The 14,680-nt window shown below is 46.3% G+C and overlaps 1 protein-coding gene across 1 annotated transcript in view; it reads right to left on the bottom strand.

The window, feature by feature from the left end:
- Positions 1-4,119, bottom strand: part of adamts17 (ADAM metallopeptidase with thrombospondin type 1 motif 17) — a 179,630-nt gene extending 175,511 nt beyond the window's left edge. The window contains exons 1-2 of the mRNA XM_033050346.1: positions 3,981-4,119; positions 3,550-3,812 (exon numbers count right to left, since the gene is read on the bottom strand). Of these exons, the coding sequence (XP_032906237.1) occupies positions 3,550-3,812; positions 3,981-4,044 (327 nt within the window). The 5' untranslated portion in view covers positions 4,045-4,119. The remainder of the gene's footprint in view (positions 1-3,549; positions 3,813-3,980) is intronic.
- Positions 4,120-14,680: the final 10,561 nt, after the last annotated feature.

A 14,680-nucleotide genomic window follows, 5' to 3' on the forward strand; every position in this document is an offset into this window, starting at 1 on the left:
TAGGAGGAACAAAACTTCATTGATTAGGAAAATTGAGAGATAATTTATCCACCAAAATCAAGACATAATTTATTGCTAAGTTTGACATTGCTTCCTTCAATGGAACCATTGAAGCCTCAAAATAGAAAAAGACACAAGCAAAGGGCCACAACATAGAAAAATGTGTAAAAGAAATGAGAAAACAAGTGCACATCAATGATTTCCTCTGTTCTATAGTACAAAACATCGAACCTTATGTTTTGTACCCTTCCTGCTTACTCAAGCGGCACATGCCCGGGTGGTTTGGTGTCAATTGTTTTGTCAATACTGCGAAACATGATGGGACATCTATAGTTTAGTTTGTTCTAGAGATAGTGTGGAAACAGGCCCTTCAACCCATCAAGTCCATGCCGACCAGCATTCACCCATACACTGGTTCCATTTTACACACTAGGGACAATTTACGGAAGCCAATTAATCTACAAACCTGTACATCTTTGGAGTGTGGAAGAGAACTGGAGCACCCGGAGAAACCCACGTGTTTACAGGGAGAACGTGCAAACTCCGTACAGACAGCGCCCATAGTCAGGATCGAACCTGGGTCTCTTGCGCTGTAAGGCAGCAACTCTACTGCTGGGTCACTGTGCCGCCCATAATGTGTTAAAGATGCTTATAAACGTAAATGTTGTTTCTGGCAAACCATTCGCCCCAGACTTCTCACACAACTGAATTCATCTCTGCAGTTGGTCAGAAGGGAGATAATTTTGCCTTTAATGGTGAGATTTAAATTTAAGTGCATCTGGCGAGGGACATTAGGCTCTCAACTTCCCGGCTTGACTTAATGCAAGGAGATACAAGGAACTGCAAAATCTGGTTAATACAAATAAGGACATAAAGTGCTGGTGTAACAACAGATCAGGCAGGACCTCTGGAGAACATGGATAGATGATGTTTCAGGTCAGCAACCCTCTTCAGACTGAATGTTTGGGGGGGGAGTGGGGGGGGGGGGGGGGGGGAGAAGAGAGAAAGTAAGCAAGAAGAGAGGAGGGGCAGGACAGCTTGCGCAGCTCACAACTTAACAGTATGAACATTGAATTATCCAATTTTAGATAACTAACCAGCAAACACCCACCCCAATTGGACTAGCGCCAATTTCTCCCCTCTCCATACATTCCTTCCTCTGGTTTCACAATTCTCATTACTTTATTCTTACGTCACACCTTTTGGCTTTTCACCTCTAGTTTTTGTCCAACCATTTGCCCCCCCCCCCACCCCATCATCTACATATCACTCACCAGATTTTGTCCTACCTCCTCCTTGAGCTTTCTCCCCCCCCCCACCACCACAATCAGTCTGAGGAAGTATCCCACGCAAAACATGTTCTCCAGAGTTGCTGCCTGACCCATTGAATTACTCCAGCACTGTCTTTTTTGACAATGCAATTCTGAGAAATCACAATCAAGTCAACATTCCTAGCAACTCGCAGGGTTGTGTACAAAGACAAAATGCAACTTGGTGAAAGATGCACTTTGATCAATCCAGAACTTGTTGCCTCTCAAGGGCTTTGGGAATGTATTGTTTAAGGAGGAAAGATGTATAATATGGACAGCTAGTAAGATGTGGTCATTTGATAACACGGTGAAGTCAAGTCAAGTTTATTTGTCACATACACATACGAGATGTGCAGTGAAATGAAAAGGCAATGTTGTGGAGCGATTGCATTTATCATACTGAATAAGTATTTTTGAAAGCAATGTTTTTAATAACTGTGGGAAGAGACTGCAGATGCTGGTTTACACCGTAGATATACAAAGCTGGTCAGTGTTTGAAATCTTGTGTTTGATGTCTCAAATCTCATGTACAATAGTGTAATGAGGAAGTCTTTGCTTAAAAATAGAATATCCCCAAAATTTTCGGGTTGCGATCAGCAAAATATTTGTAAACGTGAAAATATTCCGTTATCACTGGGATTAGTGCGGAAATGTCATGAAACGGTTAACCAAGTGAGCAAAATAGAAAAAGGACACAAAGAGTTGGAGTAACTTAGCGGATCGGACAGCATCTCCGGAGAACACAGGCGGATACCCATTCATGTTCTCCAAGGATGCTGCCTGACACGCTGAGTTACGCCAACACTTCGTATCTTTTTTTAATTGTAAACTAGCATCTGCAGCTTCTTATTTCTATATTCTGTTCGGGCGAATTTGGGAGAAGCAGAAAACTGGAATAACTTTGAACACTTAATTCGCCTTCTAAGAAAGTTTCCGGGCAGGTCTACTATTAAAACAGACGCTCTGCCAGTTAAAACTATATCCTCGCAGCCAGAACGTTGAAAGAGACCGACACAAATGCACAGCCGCCTCTGAAAACATCTGTTCATCGGTAGGAGAGTATCTACTCGTAAAATCTCAAGCCGCAGCAGTAACGCGGCCGGCGGGTATGTTTAGTATATCGTATTCCGAATACATTCCCAGCAGCGGGCTACAACCTCGGGGCAGGCAGGTGAAAGGGGGGTAGCGGGAGGCTGGAGTGTACAGAGCCGAATCAGAGCTCACAGCCTCTGCAACCTTGAGATTAATCTCTCAAATCCCTTGTGCATTCTTCAAAACAATTGGAATTAACCAATCTGAGACAAAAAAGGGTCACTGACCGAAACGGTAGTTTTCTCTTTGCATCAATGTTACTGAACTGACCGAGTTCTCCCAGCATGTGTTGGTGTGACAGATCCCCACATCTGCAGTTTTATTTGATTTCCGGAATTAAACAATCAAGGGACTCCCAAATAATTTGGTGCATTTCATAGTCAGGCGTCGTGCGTCGAGAAAAGTCGCCGAAAATTTTCCCGTTAGAAGTGGAACAAGTGGCTCCAAGTTCATCGATTCTTTGCAACCCGTTTAGTTCCCTTGCCAGGAGTCTATCGCGTTCTATCTTTAACAAGAAACCCTAACATATTTAGACACAAGGAACTGCAGATGCTGACATTTTGAGCAAAAAGACAAAGTGCTGGAGTAACTCCGCGGGCCAAGCAACATCCCCGGAGAACACGGAGAGGTGAAGTTTCGGGTCGAGATCTTTATGGAGGAGGATCCCGATCAGAAATGTCGCCTATCCGTGTACTCCACAGATGCTGTCTGACCCGCTCGGTTAGTCCGACACTTCGTGTTAGTTTTTGTTCTATGCTCCCTCTTCTTATGAAAACTCTGGTTCTATGGGCGCCCAACTGACTCTACAGTGGAGCAAAACACAGAGTGATGGAGTAACTTCGCTGGTCGGGCAGCATCCGTGGAGGGAATGGACAGAACACATTTCGGGTCGGGACCCTTTTACAGAGTCATAGACTCTATTCTCTTCTAAGAGACGATGCAACTCGTCCCACTCCTACTCTCTCCACTCGCCAGCTTTAGCCAAGGGTCCTACACTCGAGCGAGGGCAAGTGTGGTTTTACTGACAGAGAACACTCTTTCTTGCCACCACCTCATCCTCAACTACATCAACCCTGGCCAGGAGCTGACAGACTGGCTGTGGGCCGAACGGTCTGGGGTCAGAAGAGGTGAAGGAGTTATTGATTACCAGTCCGTTGCAGGTGCTGAGCGCGGCGAAGGAGCGGCGGTGCCGGAGGACGTGGCCGCTGTAGAAGCAGTGATGCTCGGCTCGCAGGGGGCCCGTGTCTCTGCCCCGCTCCTCCACGGTGAATGCCGGCGCCAGGAAGCGCTGCCCCCGCCTCAAGGACAGCACCAGCTCGGTGCCCCAGGCCGGTAGCGGCAGCGCCAGCTGGAGCTGTTCTCCCGGCGGACCCGAGCCCAGCCTCCGCGGTACGGTCAGCTCAGGGGCCGCTGGAGACAGGGGGTAAAGGAGCAGATTACTGAGAGGGAGCAGGAGGGGTAACGGGAGAGATCGGTGGGGGGAGAGAGGTAGCGGACTGCAGGCTGGGAGTGGGTGGATGGACGGGACAGGACGGGGGAGAGTCGGTGCGGGGAGAAAGGGGGGGGTCTGTGCGGTACCTGGGCCCGGGAAGTGCAGCAGGCAGACGGCCAGCGCCAGGTGCAGCAGCGAGGGGACACCCATGGTCCAGCCGCCGACAATGGAGACACGGAGACAACGCTCCCGGCGGAGAGTCTCAGCTCCCAGCGCCGCCGCTCCGCCCCCTCCATAACCCCGCCCCTCACCACGCCCCCTCCATAACCCCGCCCCTCACCACGCCCCCTCCATAACCCCGCCCCCTCCACAGCCCCGCCCCTCACCACGCCCCTCCATAACCCCGCCCCTCTATAACCACGCCCCCTCTATAGCCCCGCCCCTCACCACGCCCCCTCCGTAACCACGCCCCCCATAACCCCGCCCCTTCATTGGCCCGTCCCCTCCATAACCCCGCCCTTCACCACGCCCCCCCCATAACCCCGCCCCTTAATTGGCCCGCCCCCTCCGTAACCCCGCCCCTCACCACGCCCCCCCCCCATAACCCCGCCCCTTCCATAACCCCGCCCCTCACCACACCCCCCCCCCATAACCCCGCCCCTTCATTGGCCCTCCCCCATAACCACGCCCCTCCATCGCCCCACCCCCTCCATAACCCCGCCCCCATCACCACGCCCCCTATAGCCCCGTCCCTCACCACACCCCCTCCATAACCCCACCCCCATCGCCAGGCCCCCTATAGCCACGGCCCCTCCATTGCCCCGCCCATCCATAGCCCCGCCCCAATCACCACGCCCCTCCATTGCCCCGCCCCCCTCCATAGCCCCGCCCCTCCACTGCCCCGCCCCCTCGCCAAACCTACACCAAACCCATTGAATTCTCCCAATGTTGTTAGCCCTTGCTGTCTCCTCCCATCCCTCAGCCCTCGGGCTCTTCCTCCTCCTTTTTCCTTCCTTCTCCCCGCCACCCCCTATCAGTCTGAAAAAGGGTTTTGGCCCGAAACTTTGCCTATTTCCTTCGCTCCATAGATGCTGCTGCACCCGCTGAGTTTCTCCAGCATTTTTGTGTACATTCGATTTTCCAGCATCTGCAGTTCCTTCTTGAACACCAAACCCAAACCAGATATGTACAGCAATTCGTTCTTTCCCCGCACAATTAAAGCATGGAATAATCTTCACCCTACCATAGTTACCCAACCAGATACAACTAAATTTAAGGTAGCTCTTTCTTCCCAAAATTCCTTTCTGGCTTAAGTCTTCCCTCCACCATCTCCAGTTTAAATTCCATTTGGAATATTTTGGAGGACCAAGAAACCAAGAAACGAGAAACCATCCATAGCCCCGCCCCTCAACTGCCGCGCCCCTTCATCACCCCGCCCCCACTCCATCGCCCCGCCCCCCCTCCATCGCCCCGTCCCCACTCCATCGCCCCGCCCCCACTCCATCGCCCCGCCCCCACTCCATCGCCCCACCCCCACTCTATCGCCCCGCCCTCACTCCATCGCCCCGCCCCACTCCGTCGCCCCACCCCCACTCTATCGCCCCACCCCCACTCTATCGCCCCGCCCCCACCTCTGAACATATAGAGCAGTTTGAAAGTGGTAGGTACGAAGTTCTGGAAGCTTCGGCTGGGTTGGAGGAGGTGTGGCAAGGGACATGGAAGTAGAGGACAAAGAGTTCTGCCCTGCAGTATTGTGGCCATCTGTCCCAATATGGTTACTGAACATCCCAAAAGTTGATCTGGAGATATGGGAGGCAAAAAGGAGGGAAAAATATTCGGACCTAAAAACAGAATACCATAACCATATATATAATAGATACAGGGAACACCTTTTAATCTTCACAGATGGATCAAAGGACCCAGTAGCTGAAACAACAGGGGCAGCTGTGGTAGTGCAAGGGATGAATGTGGAGATTTGCAAAAGAACAAATAACTATTTGGCAGTGTATACAGTGGAATTGTACGCTATTTTGATGGCAGTTCGGTGGATAGAACAGGTGCAACCATGCAAAGTATTAATATGTAGCGACTCATTGTCTGCAATCCAGAGTATTGGGTCTGGTGCATCCCATAGGCGGCCTGACCTAGTGTATGAAATTCTACTACTATTAAGCCAAGTAACAAGGAAGGGCAGTGACGTGACTTTGTTGTGGGTCCCAGCACACATTGGTGTGCTCGGAAATGAAAAAGTGGATAAATTAGCAAAAGAGGCCGTTAAAAAAGAGAACATAGAGGTAAACCTACAATTATCCAAATCTGAAGGAAAACACATTGTGTGGAAGAAAATAAATCAGGAATGGCAACAATACTGGGAACAGGAAACAAAGGGGAGACACCTCTATTTGCTACAAAATAGAGTGGGCGTTACAGCAAGAAGAGGGGGGAACAGGAGGGAACAGGTAGTATTAGCAAGATTGAGGATAGGACACACTCACCTGAACAGCACATTAAAAATGTTGGGAAAACACCCTACTGGGCTGTGTGAGGAATGCCATCAGCCGGAAACAGTTCAGCATGCTCTAGTTGCATGTAGAAGATATGAAACGGAAAGAAGAGTTTTGATCAGTGAAATGAAGAAAATTGGAATGACAGATATATCAGAAAAGAACATTCTAGAGTATGGAGGGGAAGGAAAAGGAGTAAAGGTGTTGTTTAATTTCTTGAGGGCCTCTGGCCTTATAAAAAGGATATAATGTAAAGACATGAGGACTGTGGAGTGAAGCCAGAAGGTGGCAGCAATGCAACATTGTGGATGCCGGCTGCCGTAAAACTCCAAAGAAGAAGAAGAAGAAGAAGGTACGAAGTTGTGGGCATTATGGAGGCGTGGCGGAGAGTGGATCTGAGCTAGGTGCTGAATATCCAAGGTTACACGTCCTATCGAAAAGATAGACAGGTGGGCAGAGAAAGTGGGGTTGCTCTTTTTTTTAATTTCAAAATAAACTTAATTCAGGTAATAAATATACACAATACATGAACTGTGCAAAAAATTCATCCGACATTTTGGGAGGCTATACAAATTATTCAATACAGTCTACATACATTGCTCAAATTTCACAAATTTATCCTCCGCCCTTGCCACTCATGTACCCTACTGGCGTGGGATCCCTTTCCTTATTTTGAGGGGCGTCTCCATTGTGTAATGAACCGTATTTGATTAGGGAGCTTAAGGTAAAGGAACCACTCAGAGGAGGTGACCATAACATTCAACCTGTAATTTGAGAGGGAGAAGATAAAATCGGATATGTCTGTATTTCTGTTGAGCAAAGGTGACTACAGAGGCATGAGGCAGGAGATGGCTAAAGTTGATTGGAAAGGGACCCGAGCAGGGATAACAGTGGAACAGCAACGGCAGGAATTTCTGGGAACAATTTGCAAGATGCTGGATCGTTTCATTCCAAAGAGGAAGAAATATTCTAATAGGAGAATGAGGTGAGCGTGGTTGACAAGGGAAGTCAATGACAGCATAAAACTAAAAGAGAAGGCATACAACATTGCAAAAAGGATGGGGAAACTTTAAAAAAGAAGCAACGGAAAGTAACTAAAAAAGAAATACGGGGAGAAAAGATGAAATACGTAAGCTAGCCAATAATATAAGAGAGCATTACAAAAGTTTCTTCAGATACTGTATATAAAAAGTAAGAAAGAGGCAAGAGTGGACATTGGACCGCTGGAAAATTATGCTGGAGAAGTAATAATGAGGAATAAAGAAATGGCTGATGAATTGTTTTGCATCAGTCTTCACAGTGGAAGACACCAGCAACGTGCCGGAGATTCAAGAGAGTCTGGGGGTGGTAATTAGTGGAGTGGCTATCACTAAAGAGAATGTGCTTGGGAAGCTGAAAGGTCTGATGGTGGATAAGTCACCTGGACTGGATAAACTGAATCCCAGGCTTCTGAAAGAGGTGGCTTTAGAGAATGTGGAGGCATTAGTTGTGATCTGTCAAGAATCACTAGAGTCAGGGATAGTTCCAGACAATTGGAAAATTGCAAATAATACTCCGCTGTTCAAGAAGGGAGTGAGGCAGAAGAGTCGAAACAATAGGCCGGTTAGCCTGACTTCAGTGGTTGGTAAGATTTTAGAGCATTATAAAGGATGAGTTTTTGAGTACTTAGAAGCACATGATAAAATAGGCCAAAGTCAACATGGTTTCAGGTCAAGACATTTCTTCAGGCTTGAACATAACTGGGCACAACCTCTGGAGTAACCCTGGGATCCCACACAGTACTCCTGACTAGGGGTGCTGTCTGTATTGAGTTTGTACGTTCCCCCCGTGGGTTTCCTCCGTGTGCTCCGATTTCCTCCCACACTCCAAAGACGTACAGGTTTGTGGGTTAAGGGCCTGTCCCACTTGGGCGACCTAATCGGCGTGTTAAAAAGTGTGTCTTTGATCTTTCAGCTCGAAGGCACTCGCCTGGAAAGCCTCGAGCTGGATCGACCGTCCGCGTTGAAACCGCAAGCTGCATCGACCACACGCGCACACACACACACACACACACACACACACACACACACACACACACACACACACACACACACACACACACACACGTGGGGGCTAGGGAAAGCGGAGGAGCACTGTCTAAATGGCTGCACAGTAACGGTGAGTCGTTTAGAGAGCGTGGAGGGGGGTGATAGAAAGGGAGAGAAGGGGGGGAGAAGAGAAGTGAAGGGGGGAGAAGGGAAGTGAAGGGGGGAGAAGGGAAGAGAAGCGGGAGAAGGGGGTGGGGGGGAGAAGGGGAGAGAAGGGGGGAGAGAAAGAGTGGAGACACTTTTAAGAAGTTTAACAGAGATAAGCAGGTATTTTAATTACCGGTAGGTCTTCCTAGGTCCTGAAACACCGATGAGCCAATCAAAATGCCCGGTCAGTGAAGGAGATTGCCTAAGGCTGTCTTCGACTGCCTGTAACTAAATAGCGACCCCACTCCACTGCACTACGAGTTAAAAACATCCATGCCGACCAATTTTTACTCGCTGAAAATTTTTTAACATGATGAAAAACTTTCCGCGACCTAGCTGAGGCTACGAGTATTCGGGAACATCCCTCGAGCATGAAGGAGAGTTCCAGCGACCTTGTAGGACCATGTGTTGACCATGTTGCGTGTTTGAAGGTCGAAGACACTACTGGTCGCCCAAGTGGGACAGCCCCTTAACCCATGGTCTCTCTGAAGAGCTGGTTTCCGGTGCTGATCATCAGTTCAGGACAACACGATTCATCATCTTCTATTGGTTTAATGGGATGTAGCATCATGCAATGGCGAGTGGAGACCCTGAATGATGCATCACATAGAGGGTGGCGGGGGTATGGAATGAATTGCCGGAGGAGGTAGTTGAGGCGGGTAGTATCGCAACATTTAAGGACCATTTGGACAGGTTCATGGATAAGACAGGTTTAGAGGAATTTGGGCCAAACACAGGCCGGTGGAATTAGTTTAGATGGAACATATTGGTCTGTGTGGGCAAGTTGGGCTGACTGGCCTTGTTTCCACAATGTCTAACTATCACTCTATCCACCCACATTTGTAACAGAGACAATGAGGTGGCAACTAAGAGACAAGAGGTACAAGTGCTCCTTGAGTCAATGGCTGACATTGTTCCCAATTACCAGTAGGATCATCCGTCATTTCACTTCAGGCTGGTCCCCGGCAGAGTTCCTGATAAATCACCAGTTGCTGACACAACTGAGTTTGGTGCATCCCAACTAGGAACAGATGGAGGAAAAGCCAGAGGAGGTGCCGCATGCCGTAAGGTGAGCAGAGACAGTTTCAAATCCACAGAGGTGCCTGAGGATACATCTACTATGGTCTAGTCTCTGCATCCATTCCATGACTTAGTCCTTCAACTCAACTGAGTCCATAATAAGTAACACAAAATACTGGAGTAACTCAGCAGGTCAGGCAGCACCTCTGGAGAAGAGGAAAAGGTGATGTTTCTGGTCGAGACCCTTTCTCCAGAGATGCTGCCTGACCTGCTGAGTTACTCCAGTATTTTTGTATCTACCGTGTAAACCAGCATCTGCAGTTCCTACACATAAGTTTTCAGGAATAGCGGTGGCAATGAGTGTAAGGGGTGGGGCAGATTAAGCAGGACCCAGACCAGTAAACTGGAGCCCCTCTCAGGATGAAAAAATAAATAGATAGGAGCTAAGGAGGAAGCCCCCCCCCAGCTTTGTACCCCATTACTCCTCAACCAAAGGCATTAAAGGTCAGATCAATGGAGGAGTTCATAACCGAGACTGCTGATAGCAATGATTGAACATCACTGCCTGCTTCATGACCTGGGCTGTTCTGCCATTGTGGAATGTGCTATACAAATGCATTGGTCTTTCTTTCTCCATTTAGCAGGCAGCTCCAAGGTTCCATGGCACGCAACACACACAGGGAAGAGCCAGGTTCATGTGGGGAAAAGGGAAGTTTAACTCGTGCAGAAAATTAGATTCTTGGCTCACAAACAGCTTTCTATACAAAACATTCTAATGAGAGCTGATGTCGGCCGTTGTTCCATACTGCACTTGAGGCTGTTACTTCACGAAGAGAGAGAATTTAAAAAAATCCCTTTTCTCAGAACAATACTTCATTGTCCTGTATTTTGGAAGCACGAATATAAAAGTACTCACCACCTACAGCCAAGTTCTCATTGAGCTTTCACGGCATGAAGCCTCAGAGTGCAAAAAGCTACATTATTGAACTCCCTAAAGCACAAAGCTCAGCTTTAGAGTTTCCAGTCTCATTCTGCTGGAAGAATTATAGCGTGCTGACTCTGAAGCTACACATTGATAACTGATGATCCACCATATGCTTCGGTGAAAGGACCAGGGCGGAAGACCTTTCATTGAAACAAGCCGGGAAGTGACTTCTTGCCAAGTTGGCAACATGGTTGACACAAGGACAAGTTGGCAACAATGGTTGACACACCGGCCACACTTGGCACTGCTCCACGCTGCATTATTCTCCGCCAGTACAATCAAGACATCTTTAGTAAATTGCGCAGTGCAAAGTGCATGACGTCCCTCAGGCTTTTGAATGTGAACGTGTACTCTTGAACATATTATGTCGATAGTTGGCAATTGGTAGTAGAGTGAAAAGTCACGACCACTGCTATTTAACATTTGGATGCAGAGGAAAGAAAGACTTGCACCGATATAGCACTTTTCCAAACATTGCAAAGCAGTGTTGGAGCTGGTAGAGCTGCTGCCTCACAGAGCCAAAGAACCTGGTTCGATCCTGACTTTGGGTGCTGTCTGTGTGGAGTTTGCACGTTCTCCCTGTGACTGCGTGGGTTCCCTCCGGGTGCTATGGTTTCCTCCCACATGCCAAAGACGTGGGGGCTTGTAGGTTTATTGGCCTCTGCTTCCTGGCAAGGGTGAAACAATTCAGCAATTGGTTTTCCAGTTAATTTCAACTGTGGAGTGCACTTGTGGTCTTGGCCAAGGGATAATGACACAGGAGTGATGACCTTGCATAAGCAACATTGAACCTTTACTAAAGATAGACACAAAAAGCTGGAGTAACTCAGCGGAACTCCATCTGAGAGAAGGAAAGGGTGACATTTCTGGTTGAGACCCTTCTTCAGACCCGAAACCTCACCCATTCCTTCTCTCCAGAGATGCTGCCGGTCCCGTTGAAATACTCCAGCTTTTTGTGTCTTTCTTCAGTTTAAACCAACACCTTCCTACCAATTGAATCTTTACTATCCTTCTTCATGGACCTTGGTTTAATTCTGATCTGAAACAACTCTTTAACTACCACATTGGGGTATAAGCCTGGATATGTGGAGTGGGAATTTACAACCATCAAGCAATGTTACCATTTGCCTTGGCTGAACAATGGTTGTTGCCAATCGGTTTTAAGTGAGGTGAAAAATGCCAAAGGAAATGAAATCCATTGTTTGGAAAAAGGACTATGTGTGAAGAAACAATTTGAGAATTAAATTGTGAAGGAAAGTCTAAAAGGCACCTTGTGATGGATCAGGAGAAAAGAATCAGAGGCTTTGTGTATTCTCTGAATAAAAGCTTATGGAATCCACCTCCACCAGTTAAGGTAGACGCAAAAAGCTGGAGTAACTCAGCAGGTCGACCCGAAACGTCACGGCACGGAAACAGGCCCTTTGGCCCACCACGTCCACACCGACCAGCAATCCAACGACCAGCACACTAACACTATCCTACACTGGAGGCATTTTTTACATTTCTACTGTTACACCAAACCAATTAACCTACAAACCTGTACGTCTTTGGAGTGTGGGAGGAAACCGAAGATCTCGGAGAAAACCCACGCGGTCATGGGGAGAACGTACAAACTATGTACAGACAAGCACTCATAGCCAGGAACAAACCCGGGTCTCTGGTGCTGTAAGACTATAGTCAGCAGAGAGACTATACTTGCTTACTCCATCATGACTCTCTGCTGTAACTGGTTGAAGTATCGTTTGGTTTGGAGGCTGTGCTTGGTTGTTTAAATGATGGATGGGAAGATGCTGGTTTTCAAGGGCCCTGTATCTGAAGAACTTCTTCGGAAACATAGGAAACCAGCTGCAAAATTGCTGAATAACTTTGGTTCATAACAAGCCAAGAGTCAAGAGTGTTTTATTGTCATATGTCCCAGATAGTGAAATGAAATGTGTCTCGTATGTAAACATAGTACACTGTAAACAACATAAAAAAGAAAAAAAGTTCAGTATATATACACACACACACACACACACACACAACAATAATTATATATATCTATATATATAATATATATAATATATATGAATATATATAATATATATATATACACATATATAGATACACACCATATATATAATATTAGATACACATATATATCATAATATCATATATATATATATATCTTATACACATATATACATATAATAATTATATATATATACACATATATAATATATATACCAACATAATATATATTATATACCACATATATATATATATAGAATCTACAAATATAGTATATATATACACATATATATATATAATATTATATATCGTGCACATAATATATATACACATATATATATATCCCACATATAGAGTATAACACAGATATATATATATACACATAATAATAAATTAGACACTATATATATATATATACACACACACATATATAAATATATATATATACACACACATATATACACACACATATATATACACACACATACACGTAAAACAAACAAACAATAATAATACAGCAAAAAAGATAAGCCAATGCCCCAAGTCTATGTAGTTCAGAGCTTATTTGGAGGTTGTGGTGTTGAATAACCTGATGGTTTTATGGAAACTGTTAATGAACCTGTAGGGGTTCACTGCTAGCTGTTCCAGGAGCAGAAGAGGAGTTGGGCAGGACTACCACGTCTAAGCATCGTAAATAGTTTACAATGAGGCAGATGCCTCAGCCTCTCCCCATATGGTTCACAAGGGGCACCTCACAAGGTTCAGTAATCGTTTAAAATCCAGCAGCTAATCCGAGAGGGATACAGCACAGAAGCAAGCCCTTCAGTCACCAAACAACCACCCACCCATTGATAACAAACCTATATACATTCCACTTCATACTCTCTCCAAAATCTCATAAATTCCCCAGGTTTGGTGAGAGGTGGAATCTGATGCAAGTGTGGGGGGGAATAATAACTGGGGGAATCTACAGTGGCTAATTAGCCTCATAACCCGCATGTGTTTGGAAAACGGAGCACCCGGAGAAAATCCACACGGTCACTAGGAATGTGCAAACTCCACACAGAGAGCAGCTGAGGTCAGGCCTAAACCTGGTGTCTGTCGCCGTGAGGCAATGGCTCTACTAGCTGCATGAGAGTCCGTGTTCTTAATTGCCTCAAAACTACATTGTAGCTAGAGACAATTTAGATCCAGTTGGTCCATGGTTTTCACCCACTGAGTGATGACCCAATGGGACAAAAACAAGTTTAAAATCCTATTTTATTTCAAGAGAAATGATTAAGGGAGATGATGTAAGCAATAAATTAGTCCCTGATGGAAGTGTGAAAGAAGTGATAGGGTATTAGCTGGCCAGAGTAATCAATGAACCTCATACTTAGTCAGGCATGAAGTGACAGCTAATTTGTTATTGCCTACTTTGAGCTGTTGCCAACTACCTATTTCACTCACTATGTGTTTATATTTTCTATATATTTGGTTAGATTCAGTCTACATACTTATTTTGTGCTCACCGCTTCACATTCCAATAATAAATCAAGGCCACATGTTCTGGACAGCTTTTTATTACCATAAATGTTTGTGCAGCTTGGGATGCAGATACCACAACGTGGAGAGAGAACGAGGAGGTTCCCCAGAGCTGGTGGCAGGACCAAGGGCTAAAACATTTGAATAATAAATGTTGATTCAGGAGAATGTCTAAAATAATATTCACCTCTGGTCTGCAACACAACTGATCGTCTTGGAGGTCTTCACTGCAACAAAGGGATATGATGCCGTCATCTACAAGGTTTGAGTGGTAAGGAAGGAATGGGGAACTCAGTCCTATTGGTATTCCATGTCCCGTGCCTGTTTATAGTTTAGTTTAGCAACGTCAGCCCAAAGGACAAGGCAGTGGGTGTGCCATCTTCTTCTGAAGAAGAAGAGAACAAAAGACGCGAGCAAAAACAAGGGGGCAGATTATTATCTCAATGGGGTTAGGTTAGGTAAGGGCGAGGTACAGTGAGACCTGGGTGTCCTTGTACACTGGTCACTGAAAGTTGGTGTGCTGGTGCAGCAGGCAGTGAAGAAAGCTAATGGAATGTTGGCCTTCATAA

The sequence above is a fragment of the Amblyraja radiata genome, chromosome 34, assembly GCF_010909765.2.
Source record: "Amblyraja radiata isolate CabotCenter1 chromosome 34, sAmbRad1.1.pri, whole genome shotgun sequence".
NCBI lineage: Eukaryota > Metazoa > Chordata > Chondrichthyes > Rajiformes > Rajidae > Amblyraja > Amblyraja radiata.